Source organism: Rhodnius prolixus, unplaced genomic scaffold (genome assembly GCF_049639745.1).
Source record: "Rhodnius prolixus isolate KJV_2025 unplaced genomic scaffold, Rpr scaffold_11, whole genome shotgun sequence".
Taxonomy (NCBI): domain Eukaryota; kingdom Metazoa; phylum Arthropoda; class Insecta; order Hemiptera; family Reduviidae; genus Rhodnius; species Rhodnius prolixus.
The window spans coordinates 14541345-14557040 of NW_027411625.1; the positions used below are offsets into that span (position 1 = coordinate 14541345).

Below are 15696 nucleotides of genomic sequence, written 5' to 3' on the forward strand. Positions count from 1 at the left end.
ATAGGTACGGCAAATCGAAACATGAAAAAAGTAGATGTTTTATTTTTACTGTTCTGCATCTTCTGTACCTTCCGCTTCTTTATGTATTATGAATTTATCATACTTTTTTTCCATGTTTAATTTATCATTTGAAATAGTTGTGCAGAATATTTATTTTTCTTTTAAACTCGAAAATGTGCTTCTTTTTAATCAATTTCATAAAAATATTTTTTTTTATTTTTAACTTGAGAATTTTTTTTGAAGTTTGACTTCAACACGAAAACAAGAAGTTAATCATAATTCAAATAAGACAATAAAGGTTTTTTTGAAACTTTTCCATTGTGAAGACTCTGCCTTCCATTGTGAAGGCTGATGATAGACGAGGAGCAAATTTGCTCCAATGAGATTCGCTCAGAGAGTCCGGCGGGTCTAGAAGCTTATTTAAAAGTTTTAAAACACTGACCAAGCTCTATTAAGGCTAGAAACAAACCTAACATTGTACTTGAGAACTATTAGGACTAGGACAAACCCCGCATTATATCGGTACCTTGCGCCAATATTAGCTACAACCACGTACCTTACTTCGACATAATTTTCGCGTATTGAAGTCATTGTATCATTTTATAAAAATATCTCGAGATTTTTTATTGTTTCATCCCAAGATATAGAGATCCTAAACATATTTTGAATGTCTAACAGAGTCCTTCAGGAGATAAATTAACTTTTTAAAGAGGGGTCTCATTTCTCAACTTAACAGAATAAAAAACAATTCAAGTTAGTGGAATGAATAGTACTAGACCTCGCCAGTCATAAATGAAAGAAACAAATTTAGAGAAACTAGTAAACCGATATCTCAAATAACCGTGGTGTTCGTTTTCTTGTGCCAGAGTATAAAATTAAAATAAAACGAATAGATATTAAACAAACAAAAATAGTGGAATACTATTTGGATTATCCACAAATATCTTTTTACTTTATTTATTCTTATTTTTATTAATATTATTAAGAAATATGAATACATATTCATTTTAATTGGTTACTGCAGCCTTAGCTAAGATATTTTCATATAATTATTTTTTTCCATTAATTTTTTATTTTATAAAGCAAGCAATCTTTTGGAGGCATATTAATTTTTTACTTTTTATTTTAGCATGGTTAGTGCAATAATTAATTAGAATAATTGCCTATTTTTCTTAATTTAGTTTTTTTTTAACATTTTGATTGCCTTGGAAATGTTGCATTACTTTCTTTTTATAAGGGATTGAGAGTCTTTTAAGTGTTGGTGATTTAGATATCAGCTGAGTCTTGCGAATCCCCGAGAGTTACGAGCTGGTGTTAACTCTTTCTTGGTCAAATAAAATAAGGAGTCTTTGATAGATCTGGAGCTGTACAAGAACGTCCGCCAGCAAATGCCGAATGCTGAATTGAGTAATCGCCAAATTATTAGCAGAGCTTAAAAGTTCATACTATATTCTGGTTGAACTCATTACTTTAAATAGGTACGTTTTCATTTCGCTAGCACCATCCAAATGTTCACAATCTAAGCATACCTTTAATTTTCATTTTTCTATTAGCTTTCTTCAACCTGAACTCATAGTTTCTTAAAAAAAAAAACACACGGTAAAGAGTAGCGGTGAAATGGAATAGGCTCAGCTGAATCCAATTTTTCCCAATACATAGTTACAGCTTAAAACCTCTATCAGCACACCAGTCCTAGAGTTTAATTCCCTAAATGCCTTTTGCAGCAGCACTAGGGCCAGTTTCTAGAATGGTGTCGTAATAGGAGAAACATTTTGTGTGATCGTTTATGGTGTTGAATTCTGTGATTAGAGATTTACTTGCGATTTGGGGGGGAGGCTTTTATTAAAGACACTTCGTGATCAGACAGTACATTCTGTGGAGGCCATTTCTGCGGACGAGGTATACCAGACTGAAATGAGCTTAATATTCGTGGAAATGTGTAATGTGGAACCCTGAGAATCCACATTGAAGGACAGAAGATTAATAAACTCACCCAACAGAAACTGCTGAAGTCACTTCTGACATTCTACGCTGGAACTAAATAATTTAAAAAAGTACAATTTTCATTCATTTTTGAGTCCACTGTTACTTTGAGAGTCAAGACTATGCACATAATTATTGACTTATCTTATTGACTTATTCCCCAAAAAAAACTTTTTTGGTGAAGTTGACACTCCTGCGAACATCCTAATCCTAAGTCTGCCCCAATTCACTCAGGTCCTGCAGAAATGGCTGATGAGTATAACCACTCAGGTTTAGCACCTCCACAGACAAAATATAGCTTACCACCGTACAATATCATAATCTATACCTAACCTACAAACTTTACTTTTGTTCTGGGGAAGCTATGCGGAGCCATTGAAGGCTTTAGGTAGCACCGTCCCCCTCCGACACATGATTTATAATTACTTTTGAATTTTAGTTGTTGTGGATCATACAAAGCGTTAACGGCGTTTAAATTGGAAATTACCAGACACTCTTTTCATTTAATATTGGATTAAAAAAAAGAAATCCCCAGTATTTTTTTTGTTATCAAAACCCAGAGGACCCTTAAATCAAACATCTGGAGGTCATCGATACCTAAAGAGAAGACTAAATTAAATCAGGCAATCAAAATATATTATAAAAAAATATTCAATGTAGGCTAAATTTATTGAGGGCAAAGCTAAGGAGCAGTACATTTGTGATAAAAGAGTTCTTGGCTCCTCAGTAATCTAAGTTATCTTTTGAGAAAAATTAAATGAAATTAAAGAAAGAATAGAAGAAGGACTAAAAACTAATACATTCAGTTTCGAAATCAAATCAACTCACTTCTGTTACATAAAAAATAATTTTTATAAACACTTTTTTGAGTAATTAAAAAACAAAAAAAACTGTGTCATATTTTATTTGAGGTTTCTTAAAGAGAAAAAAAAGTTAGATAATTAGTTGTTGCGTCTACTTGTGTGATTCTGTTTTTATATTAACTTTAGGAACTCAAGTGAAATTATTAAGTGAAGTCCTTTATAATTGTTAATTACTTCTTTTTATTTAACGAAAAAAGATTAATCAAATGTGCAAAGTTAAATTTTATTCGCGCTGTGAAGTCAGTCTAAAAATGACCCTGTGCTGACACTTTGATATCACCAGATCTTTTTTTGTTTAGTAAAAATAATAATAATTCTTGGCTTTTTTGTGTGTACTTCTCGGAGGATGAGTCCAATGGCGATAAGGACTAGCATGTGCTTTGATGAATTTAAAACTAATGTCTAATAAGTTTTTTTTTTTTAGATAACGTTTTTAGAAGCCATTATTTTAAATAACTGAGCTGCTGCTGGTTTATTATTATTATTTTTTGAAGGAACGCAACATCTTAGGTTATTAGCACCCCAAGCTTTTTTGAGTACACTGCCGACTATTCTATTATTGTTGTTATTAACGATATATAAACACGTTTAGCCCACCTATTTCCCTCACTGCCATCTGTAACTTCCAAAAGCTTGAAGTGTGGCCTGCAACCTTTTAGCGACTTTATACAACACGGACGGCTTCAAGATAAACGAAAGAATAGCCAGTATATGCGGGATTAAGCCAAGGCTAGTTAGCCACATTTTTTCAGGCAAGGTAGGTATAGTAGTCATCTATACTTCTCAAACAATCAGGCTGGGGGCTCTCGAGATTTCGAAGTCAATTCCAAAGTGCGTCTATTTGTCCGTGTGGCGGGACCAAGCCCTACGCTTAATCCAAAGACCATCAAAAATACCCAATTCCTTTTCCTCCCCCCCCAAAAAAAACAGTTACAAAATCCGAGCTAGGAAAAATCCAGTTCCGAACTAAGATTCAAAGAATTTCATACATATCGGTTAAACTACCTCAGGAGGAAACTCCCTAACCTCTCACACCGTCAACATATCCTGTCCTGAACGTCCTGAACCCATATCTCTTCTCATCCCTAACAGTGGTCATAAGATACATGGGTCATATATAAGTATTATACATGGGAGAGATATGACTATCTCAAAAACTTTACGAAAGAGATCTCTGGTATGAGCCCAATTAATTATAGAAGACTTCTTTAACTACAATTCATAGTAAGAAATCCAAACAAGAGTTTAAGAGTTCTCCTTGAAAGACAGAACCATCATACTAACTGCTTTATTTGGCCCCTAATCAGCATTCCAGATAACCCTCTGAGCTCATCCACGGAGATTATTTCTGCAAAGCAGTACATCCCTGGAAACTAGATAGACACATGTCCAGAAATAAGCTAACTCCAGTTGCAAAAATATGAAAGAACAAAGAGGCACTTAATTCGGCCAACCTATCTAAATCTAAAATAAAAATGGTACTGTTTGAACAGTCTGATGAGAATTGGTAGCCAAACAACGTCTTTCGTCTGGGTGCTCAGAGGAAATTAGAAGCATAAGGAGATACGAAAGAAGATTTCCTACCAGATGTGCGAAAGGTTGCAGCGTGGCAAAATCTCTCGCAAGTGCAGTAAGGTTGCACAATAAGTGCAGGGGTGCTGAGTAGAAACCAGGCCTGAGCAGGCAAAACAGTTAATTGTTAGCAACTCGCCAATATTTATTACAGAAATACTAAAACAAAAAACAACGGACGGCAATTCGGATGTTCGTTGTCCACTTTACGGGCCATTTCAGCTGAGAAAAAGACTAGATACTTTTCAGCTTCAACCAGTGGCCTCTTAATCATAAATCTAAACTAACGGATAAGAGTGAAGTTTTAATTGTAAGCGCTTTAAGACTGCTCCAGTTGTGAGTGCTGCAATAGATCCAAGCCGCGGTGGCTCTGGCTAAATGGCCCAAATGCTCGTGACACTATCTACTCACATTTTCACATAATACTGCGTTTGAGCAACCAAAACAAAAAAAAAGAAAGAAAAAATTAAAGGACTTCACTTGTATACCATAACAAAATCATCCGGAAACGTCACAAATTAAAATCATTAACAAGAATTAAAAGTTACTTTTAGTATTTTGTGCAAAATTGTTTTATATTTTAAATAACTAATTTATTTATTTTTTACTTCTTAATTTATTTTATTTTTATTTTTTTTAATTTTTTAAAATAATTTTTATAAAAAACCCAACTACATTTTATTAATATTATTATTCGTTATTATTACTCCTTTTATCTTTTAGAACTATTTAAATAATTAAGGCAATTTCACTAAAAACGTTTTTTTATTATACATACATACATATATATTATATATATATATATATATAAATATATGTATATATAATTTATTCTCTTCTCAATAAATTAATAAAATAAAGAAAAAAGGTATATTTTTTAATTTTTTTATTAATTTATTGTGCGTTTAAACAACAAAACTTATTATTTAAATTTATTGTATTTGCTTAAAAACAAAATGAAATAAAGCTAGTCGGACAAATATTGTTTTAATTTTGGTTAAAGAAATTTTAATATTCTATTTTTTATATATTTTTTGTTTTTGTGTCTATCGTGTGTATTCGTGATGTTTGTGTATGTATGTGTGTGTAGTGTGTTTTATGTTGTAGGCAAATATATACAGATTATTTTAGGGAAAAGGTCCATTTGCTTAGGCAGCAGATCTTCTAGGCAAATAGTACTGGAGACTAGATTTGGAGGTACAAACCGAAAATATAAAACTCATTTACTCAAACTCAGGTAAAAAATTAGCGCACCACTTTACTCTTGGAAAATAGAAAGCAACTGTCAATAAGGATATAAAAAAAACTTCTTTTTAACAAAACTGAAACTTGTCTTTCAATTATAATATGTTCGATGTGAGTTAGAAGTGTTTATAGAGTTATTAATCCTTTTCTGGACAGCTTTATTCCTAATAAGTCCAGTTCTAACGTGTATAAGGTGGTTAAGACCGGGCTTTATCAGACCAGAGGATCAGCCAGCGTTAGAGCTCTTAGAAGGTACCTTGTAGGAAGGCCGACATTTGGTTACCAAATGCCATGTATTTTATCGCCTTACCTCTGAGGAGGAATTTGGTCTACGATCTCCACTTTTCGGTTTGGACCTGTGAAGTCCAGAAAAAAGTAGGAGTATGAGTTCATCTCGCTTTTCAAGGTGTTAGTTATTATTTTAGGGGAGGCATCTCCCTCGGGTTTTCGTGGGCTTTATGTGCCTCGAACTGAGAGCTCTAATAGGAGTATTTGACCTTTTGCAAGCAGCAGACACAGTTCCCAGAAATTACCGAAGTAATTCACCGCAAGCCAAACATAGAAACTGTAAAAACCTTCTTTCAAAATTCGAGTGCTTTTAAAAGAATTATTATTTACAAAGTGGATTTTTTCAACAATCTGTTTACAATCAAAATCAATTGATTAGTTCAAGATAACACTTTCTTGAATAGAAAGATTACAGCGTCAAAAGTGATGCTATTAGTGGAATCACAAAAGCTTTATTTATTTAAAGCTGGTCACTGATGTTCACACTAATACAACCGAACACTACTTCTCTCTGATTAGAATCTTAGATCAGAGTACTCTTTACTTGGCTGAGAATTATGTCTATTTGGTTAAAACGAAAAAGAGTTCTTCGTAAAAATGACAGAACCGCCAAACACGTCAAACAATTTTTAGCAAAGGAAGATTTTAATTTTGAGCTTCTTCCCGACCAAATTTACTACCTTAAAGTGGCATCTCTGATTACAACTTCTTAATCCCGGTCTAAGACTCACTTTTTACCTATCAAATAAATAAATATGAAACAGGTGAAAATCGTGATGTTAAGGAACGTTTTGCGTACACAAAGCTAGCTGCTGGTATCGAGGAGAGCATGGATTTGTTAAGCTAATTTTGGCTAAAACTAGATCTAGATATGGATTAGTAAACACTGCAAATACTCCATAAAAAAACTTCAAATTAAGAAATGTTAGATAAACAAACAGTCTCTGATATATTTAAAAGGAATTTTCTGTTTTTAAAGCAATTAATTTGTGCATCAAGTTTTGAACCAGGATTATTGCATTAGAACCTATAATGCCTATTCACCTAAGCACACCTCTAACGCTGCCTAGGCAAAAAAGCTACTTTCCTATAACAACCATATTTACCTGCAACATTAATTACTATTATTATTATTATTATTATTATTATCATCATTATTATTATTATTATTATCATTAATCCTATTTTATACTATTATCACTACACTAACCAGTCATTCCACAGTAAATTATTAATTTTACTCTTTTAATTTCATCATTAACTGACATATTTGGTATTTTCTTTTACTTTTTTTTTTGTATTTTAATTATTATTAGTATTAGTATTATTATTATTAATTATTATTATTATTATTACATAAATCTACAGTTTAAACAAATAAATAAATAAATAATAAATTTTATTGATTTTTTTTTATTTTAAATAAAGGCACTAAACAAATTAAAATTTTATTTATATATATATATTTTTGGTAATTTTTATTTTCATTTTTTTAATCAAACGATCAACTATACTTTAGAGGAATTTTTTGGGGGATGTTTTGTTTAAAATTTATTTTTTCTTTTTTTTTCACTTTCAGACCACAAAACTTCAATTTTAAAGCTCTATTTTACAGCTTTACAGCTTTGCAACTTATAACAATAATATAAAAAAATCTGGCGTGTACACTCAATGACTTTTTGCAATAATTTTGAATGCGACTAAAAGTTAGCTGGCTTTACCATTCTAAAATTTCATTGAAATAAAATGATAAAAGGAAGCATGACGTCACACCTTCCCCCCAAAGAATCTCTGTAAAACCAAATAAATAAAACCAAAAGATAGGCCTAACTAGAATACAGGTAGTTTTAAACAAAAAAAACAGGTTGGTACCATGTTTCCAAAATCGCAAAATTTACTTGCTGTATGAGGGTAATTTTGGACATAAATATATCTCCCAAACATACTTGAATGATGTTTTCTGGAAAAATGGAAAAATCAGTAGTATTACTATAGACTTTTAAGAACAAATATTTTAACCTTAGATATAACGTAAAATTACTATTAACTCTATTAAACATTGCTTTGATGGATAATTGTTTTATATGACAATGTTTTTCTCAATTCACAAATGGAAATTTAAATGTCCAGTGTTCCTGAGTTTGGCCATCTAAAATCTAGTGAAGAGAATATTATAGAGCTATTTGAAATTTCTCTGTGTTACCATATTAAAAATGTTTTTATTCGAAGCTTTTAGATTTACTAATTGCATTTGCTGAAAAACCGACTTCTCTGAAATAAACGCCTAAAGAGTGCGGGTAGTTAGTTTTGTCAAATCTGCTTGCATCAAACTCCATTAGACGATACACCAGATTCTGGGTAAGCAATCGCAAGTTATATGGCTATCCACAAACTTTATACGTTGCTGAATATATGCAGTGATAATGATTTCAACATCAATATGACTATTAGGAGCGCTAAATGGTCGGAGGTACAGTTGTTTTAATGATTTATAGTTTGTAAATAATTTTCATGACTGAAACGCACGAATTCGGAAATCTACAATGCGCTAGATGCTGCAATAGATTTATAAAATTTAATTTTAGTATTCCAAGAGTAGTATTTCATTTTCATTAACATTTTCTTTACTACACCTACTACCCTTGCCATTGCAAATTTGCTCGCACAACTAAATTTTCTTTAATAATTATAATTAAATAAGCACTTTATTTTTTAATTTTCATACAATGCGAGGGAAGTATTTACGTCTAGATATTTATTAGGAAACATCGGTTTAGGTAACGGATAAAAAAAAGTAAATAATTTTAAAGTATATTCAAGTTTATTCTGTGCATCATACGAGTTATCGACGATCATCAGCAAAATAGGAGATCTCTCTCTACCTTTGTCAACTTTGGATGACTTTGAAGCCTATATCCTAAAGAAAATTCCGAAGACAGGTTGGACGAAAGTAAAAGTGATCACTATCACAACTATACAACTTCACTAAGTTGTATTTGAGGAAATGTCGGCAAACTATATAAAAAGACTTAGAGGGATTCGCAATTCACATTAATTTCTTCAAATCAGAATTTCAGCAACTATGCATCGCTCGTTATTACGTTATTAAAATGTAATAGATTCTTAAAAAAAAAAAGAATTGGACTTGAGAGAGGAATTTTCAATCCCAACATTCCCTAGCTTTAGAACTGCCCTAAAACAGTTTTCCTGGAACACTGTTTCAAATGGAAAGTATAAATCTGCGTGTGGGATGTAAATAATTAACTCTAAATATAAGTGATTGATAAAGGTAATGTGCAGTTTAAAAAGAATTTCTTATGTGATCATTTTTGATTAAATAATAAACTGGAAAATTGATTCAATAAAGCAGCCACTTCCGCGATTTACGTGTTTTGAGTTGTGCTGAATATAAATGCAAACAACAGTCAGGGGACTTCATCAAAAAGTGTGCTTATGTTCGGTAATAACTCAAATTCGATATGTGCACTAAAACTATGTAAGAATTTATTAATTTATTTTACCATTGTAAGCAAAAATATTCACTAAATTATATATTTTTGTACTAAATTTGATTCTTGTCATATAAAGAAGTGAGAAACAGCACCCAAACAGGAGAACTAAAAGCTATTTCTGCCCTCGCGTATAATGAATTTTCCAGAGAAAATATGATCATTAGATATAATTGATAGACCTATATCAATGGAAGTTTAATGAACAATTAATCCCCCTAATAATAAAAACTCTTTTCCAGATAATTCATGATTTTGCGGGATAAGTATATTTTACGGCGAAAAATAAGTTTTTAGAAATTTTGAAGCCATCTCGAAACTTTCTCAGAACAAAAAGTAATAAAATCTGGAGTGACCACAACTCACACGACTCTTACTGCGACTATACACTTTCAATAGACAAATTTACAAACACGTAATTTAACTGAACGAATGGAAAAGTGTCATCCTTATTGAACTACCTGGCCGGCTCTAAATAACTTTGTGCAAGTAAAAAATACTACTATTTGAACTACCCAATTGCAGTGCAACGTGGAATTCCATATTATATTTTTAAGTTTAATCTCTCCCAAAAACTTAGTACCCAAATTTGAATAGAAGTTTGAGGTTACAGCGAATTTTAGCTTTGAATATAATCTGTCAAAAGAAACACACACAGACCAGGCCCTAAATACACCATTTTTTTTTTATTTTCAGAGGAAAAATGTATACAGGTGAAAACTTAAATTGTATCAAATTTTAATTTAATTAATTGTTAACACACTCTTATTGCTTGCTCTCACTTAGAAGTAAAAAAAGGTAACAAATTATAAGTTGCCAAAGCTTTAAAAGTCTGATAGCCAATAGAATAGCTGTATTTATAAAAAATAAAATAAAAAAAAAACACTTCATTTTGTTGCATCATCCAATCAAAATCATCCTCTTAATTGTTAACGTTTTTTTTAATTCCTCTAATCTACTTATTGCGATTTTCATTTATAAATTTATTATTTATAAAGTGAATCAATTAATTATTATTTATTTATTTATAATCTCTACAAATTAAAGTCAGATTTTAACAAAACAAAATTATTACAAAATTAACAAACAAGTTTTAATTATAAAAAAAAAATTGTATACGATCATTTTTTAACCAAATATGTTTAAACATTTCAATTTTTTTTTTGTAACTTTCATTTTTTGTTTTAGTAACCTTGAATAATATATATATATATATTTCTGGTTTATAAATTTTTAAAGTTTTTAACAATTTTTGATTTTTTCAAACCGGACAAGTTATAACCTTATATTCAAATAATAATGAAACTGTAACGAATACAAAATACAATAGAAACATTGTAAATCCAAGACCTTTGTTCATTCTCCAATGGAAGCAAGCTATCGACAATATGACAAACATGAGCATGAAAAACAATATTGCTATGGAGCATACCATACCCTTGGAGTTCACTTCAACAGGTTTACCATATACCAAACCGAACAGAAGCCATGGTACTGGAAGCCTGGAAAATACATAAAAAGAAAATGAGAAAACAATTGTTAGAAGGCGGAAAAACTGTGGTGTGAAATCTCACACGACTTAACGGTGGTCATGGAAATATCTTTTAAAACGGCACTGTTTGATGGAAAATTATTATGTACAAGACATTGAAAAGTTTTATTGATAATTACAATAGAACGTTAATCTGGCAGCAATATAAGCCTCATGCCAAAAAAATATTGCATCATCCTGCAGACTTAACAGTTTATTTATTTAAGTGTTAAGTTTTAAGGCGTTACACCAGGTATTCTAGCATTGGTGTCATAATCTTTGGGTTTAGGTCATCTCTTGGCTTTACCCACGGCAGATTCCATTGCTCATCTCAGCGAACCGACGAGATCTTAAGCCAAGATTTGATACCCTTGTGATTTCATCTCAAAAGAAAATGTTCACAACTTACCCAACTGTGACATCAAAGATATTGCTGCCTACGGACGAAGAGACTGCCATGTCGCCGAAACCTTTTCTCGCGACGATGACACTAGTAATTAGATCAGGAATTGAAGTACCAGCTGCTAGGAATGTTAATCCCATCACCTATCAAAATAATTTTGTGTTTTAATTTTCATAGATTATGTTTTATTATTATTATTATTAAATTAACATGTTTAACAAAAAATAAAAATAAAAATGACCTCTGGCGGGATGCGGACAGTTTTTCCTGTAATGTCAGCCCACCATACCATCAGGTAGGAGTAAGCTGCAATCCATACAATACTTCCACAGAAGGTGATGAAAAACCATTTCTTACCTGCAACACAATCACTATTAAATAATTAAACTAGCCCTAGTATCCTGTTGGTTGACGGGTTCCCGAGAAAACAGCTCAACTACAAACTCTTATATACTTTTGATGCTGGAACTTCTGCTCAGAAAGCATCCCTAATAAACCGGTTAACAGTAAAAGACTACTCAACTTGCTAAACTTTCTTTCTAAGCTTATTTCTTAAGGAACTCTGGGACTTGACTTAATTCTAGCCAGGATACTTCCTTCCCCAACATTCGGGGTAAGTACCAATGCTTCTAAACATTTTTAGACGACAATAATCCACAGTGAGGAAGGTGAACACCATAGGCGCAGCAAATAAATGAATAACAAAAATAAATTTACTTGCTTATTTTACGGATTAAATTTCAAAAGTTTTGCGAGATATTTCAAAACAGGTCATGTAATCGCATGCCACCGATTTTCTTGCTTTTTAAGCTGTCACGCCATTATTCTCTAATCACCATTATTCATTAAGAAAGTTTAATTAATTGAACCAAATAGCACTAAATACTGAAAAAATAGTGATGATGAGAGAAAATTATAAATTACAAAATGAACTCAGGAATATTTATTTTTAACATTAAATCTTACTTCTGAAATGCTTGGTTGATTGGGGACTAAAAACTGATTAAAAAATAAATAAATAAACTCTAAAAACAGTTACTATTGTTCCGAAGAATTATTGATATATTGTGATAAACTGAACATCTGTAGCAACAACAAAATTGTATTACTTGAAAATGTGAAGAAAAAAGTAGATACTTATTATATGCGTGCAGATACGGTAAAGGATCAATGTCCCCAACAAAATCATTCGATGAAGGGTTCTCTAATAGTTACGGCTACAAAAGATCTTAAGATAACAAATGAGTTTACAACTGAGTAAAAAATTGTAAACTGTGAAGGGAAGGACTCTGAACAGTTCTAAATCGGGGATTGCAGAGAGATTGGAGGTAGGACTGGATGAGGGATGAAATATTTCAAGGTTACAGTCCTTAATTCGGCACAGTAGATCTTACGAAGTGGTAAAGCGTTTGAAATAAAAGCTTAGAGAATGTTTTGTAGTTTACATGCCTCTAGGGGTACGAGTGTCAGGTAGAGTGATCCACAATGGGAAGACTATTGGTGCGACGAGTAGATATGTGATCCTTTTACGCGTAGAATCTGGCCATCCCATGTCTAGTGGCTCGGGCGCATCTTCTTCCACCTGTAAGCACGCATTCTAATATTAGAATTTCTGCACATTACAACCTACTCGCCTAAAAGAAATCTACAAAAAATATGTAGAGTGTTACAGGTTGAACAGGCCTTATAATTCATTTTTTACGAGGCATTAACATCGATTAGTGACAAAAAAGTTAACCATGTCCCTACATTCCTACATTTTATAATATTCCTCAAAAAAATGGTCGACACCTAGAGGGTTAGAGTTAAAGCAAATTTAATCACATCAATGAAAGAACATTAGACCCACCATTCAATGAAGATATTGATTTTGTTAATAATTATTGAAGAGTTGGTGCTACTTCAAAACTTTAACAGGCGATTTGATGTCATGGTAGTAGTTTGCAAACTGGTTAAATTTAAGTAGAAGCTACTCACGGATGAAGACTGGACGGCTATGCCATTTGGCTCAGCTTGCGGCCTGGAGACTAACGCTGTCTCTTTCAGGTGATTGGCGGAGCTGGCAGTCGCGCCCCCTTTGTGCGGTGCTGTGGCGTCCAACAGCACTTTTAGCGAGGCGATAGCATGCAACTGGGTAGCCTTCTCGTCCACCTTGCCTAAGCAAACAGAAAAATAAAATTATTATTTCTTAAATTTCCTTAAATTTTTCAATCCTCGTAAGAAGTGTCGAAATCGTGCAGGTTTTCGATTTGAGTTATCAACGAAACCACGTCTGAGGTCCCCTCAGTAAAGAAAAGTGCTCTTTAGAAACTCCTTTAGATTATTTGTGTTTGAGTTTGTGTTTTACCCGTATAAACTAGAAACGGAAACAATAGAAAGTTCACATTTAACAAGTGGTTGCGGAACAGCTAGGGGTACGAATTTTTTTTGTCAAATTCCACTAAAAGGAGCCGCACTGTTCTAATTCTCAAGTGTTTAATTTGATATTAACAATGGAAGGTATTTTAAAAGTAGAGAAAAAGTAGTTGCCGGAAGTAAAATATGTTTTTTAATTTCTTTTTCGTTTTGATTTTAAGTAACGGTACGTACGAGTTAATCTTGATACTCTTAACCAAAATTACTGTTTAAACTTAAAAATGTTTTAAAACAAATATGCGCACATATATTTATTTAGGAAGCCATGGGGAAATGGAATGTTGCGAATCTGTCAAGACAAGTGTAGTTTCAGAATGGTGAATTGATAGCATCTAAACGTTTAAAAGAAGTTGAATGTAAGCTGTTATAAGAGAAATACTAACTCAATTTCATTACTTTCTCTTAATCGTCTTGAGAAGAAGTATCGCAACATTACAAAGTTTTCGAATTCGAGTTTTCAAGGTTTCCTGCTAATAAATAATGGTTTTTACAAATTGGTTTACACATGTGTATGTTAAAATAATACAAAGACTAAAAAGTTCCGAAAATTCAAATTCGACATTTAGAGTAAGAGCCTCGATGGGTCCGACATAAGTTTTTGGATAAAATCAACCAACAGGAAATGCTTCTTTACTGAATTCTTAATTTCCCAAAAATTCCGTAAATTTCGTAAACTCATATCGTGCGGTATTCTCATTATATGAAGATACATTAACCTTTATTTGGAATATGTTCTCAAAAAAAATTATTGAAGGGGTTTTGGTAGGGGTTGGGAGCAGGCTTCCCTACAAAGTGCTATTTCATTGAAATTATTGGGATGTCTCTTACCTGTACCTATCTTGCTGTTTATTGTTCAGTCCTACCAACTGTAGAAAACATGAGTATACCATATGTGTGGCCAGAATGCGGGTGTTTCGTAATCGCAAAACCGTTTCAACTGAAGTTGGGCATAACATATGTCAGACCTACCGCTTTGGTTCGAAACAGAGTACAATGGGGGAAACAGTGACGTCACGCTTCTTTCAACAGAATCATTGTGTTATTGAACATGTATATTGAAGGCAACAATCTTTTCAGTACCAATTCTAAGTTTCAAGTAAATTTAATTTTGAAAACTGCGGTAAGAGAAAGTGATGTGAGTGTTTGCACCATTGCAAAATCAAAATTTGTTGTTTTCTTTCGGGAAATTTGCTTGCTTTTGTTTGTTATTTAAAAAATATATATATATTTATATATTGTTATCTTTTTCCACTTTGTTAGTTTATTAAGTTTGTTGCTTTTAATGTCACCTTTTAGATGGAGGTCGCTCTTCTGCTGGGACCCGCTATTTCCATTTCCCCGCTCATGCGCCACCTTCGAGACCCCTGGAAACATACATGGGCGTTTAAAAAAGAAAAGAAAATCAAAAGAAAAACCGAGATGGGATGCCTTTAAATTTAATTGTCGTGACAAAATCCTGTGCGAACACTCACACGACTTTCTCTTACCGCAACTTCTGCGTGAAATTTGGTAAAACGTAGAATTTTTACTAAATGTTAGTGGCTTTTAACTTTGTAAGCTTCACCAATACAAAATGGCACTAATTTTTTACACGTGTGACTTTTTGGCTCCACACACACTTTCCATATGAAAGAATGGACTTTAACAGAAATTACAGTTTGTGCACCTGTTACTATCTTTAAGAAAATGAAAACTTGCAAAATCTTTCAGTAATATTGCATATCCGTTCAGCTGGTTTTCTTCCAGCTTGTAATTTCGGCAAAACCAATTATATTAAGATCAACAATACAAAATTATTGGTTGCATAAAGTGTACTGAAATATAGAGCTATTTTTTTAACACTGCAGAGCACTAACATCACTTCCAACCTTTAACTCTCTGTTGCTG

The 15696-nt window shown here is 32.4% G+C and overlaps 1 protein-coding gene across 3 annotated transcripts in view; it reads right to left on the bottom strand.

Moving 5' to 3' along the window:
• Positions 1–9651: 9651 nt before the first annotated feature.
• Nckx30C (solute carrier family 24 member Nckx30C) overlaps positions 9652–15696 on the bottom strand; it is a 29346-nt gene continuing 23301 nt past the window's right edge. For 2 of the 3 annotated variants that reach the window (XM_074137881.1, XM_074137880.1), the window contains exons 3-8: positions 15099–15173; positions 13372–13550; positions 12844–12976; positions 11636–11751; positions 11401–11537; positions 9652–10962 (exon numbers count right to left, since the gene is read on the bottom strand). In XM_074137881.1, coding sequence (XP_073993982.1) covers positions 10722–10962; positions 11401–11537; positions 11636–11751; positions 12844–12976; positions 13372–13550; positions 15099–15173 — 881 coding nt within the window. In that variant the 3' untranslated portion in view covers positions 9652–10721. The remainder of the gene's footprint in view (positions 10963–11400; positions 11538–11635; positions 11752–12843; positions 12977–13371; positions 13551–15098; positions 15174–15696) is intronic. The other variant, XM_074137882.1, reaches the window with a different exon arrangement.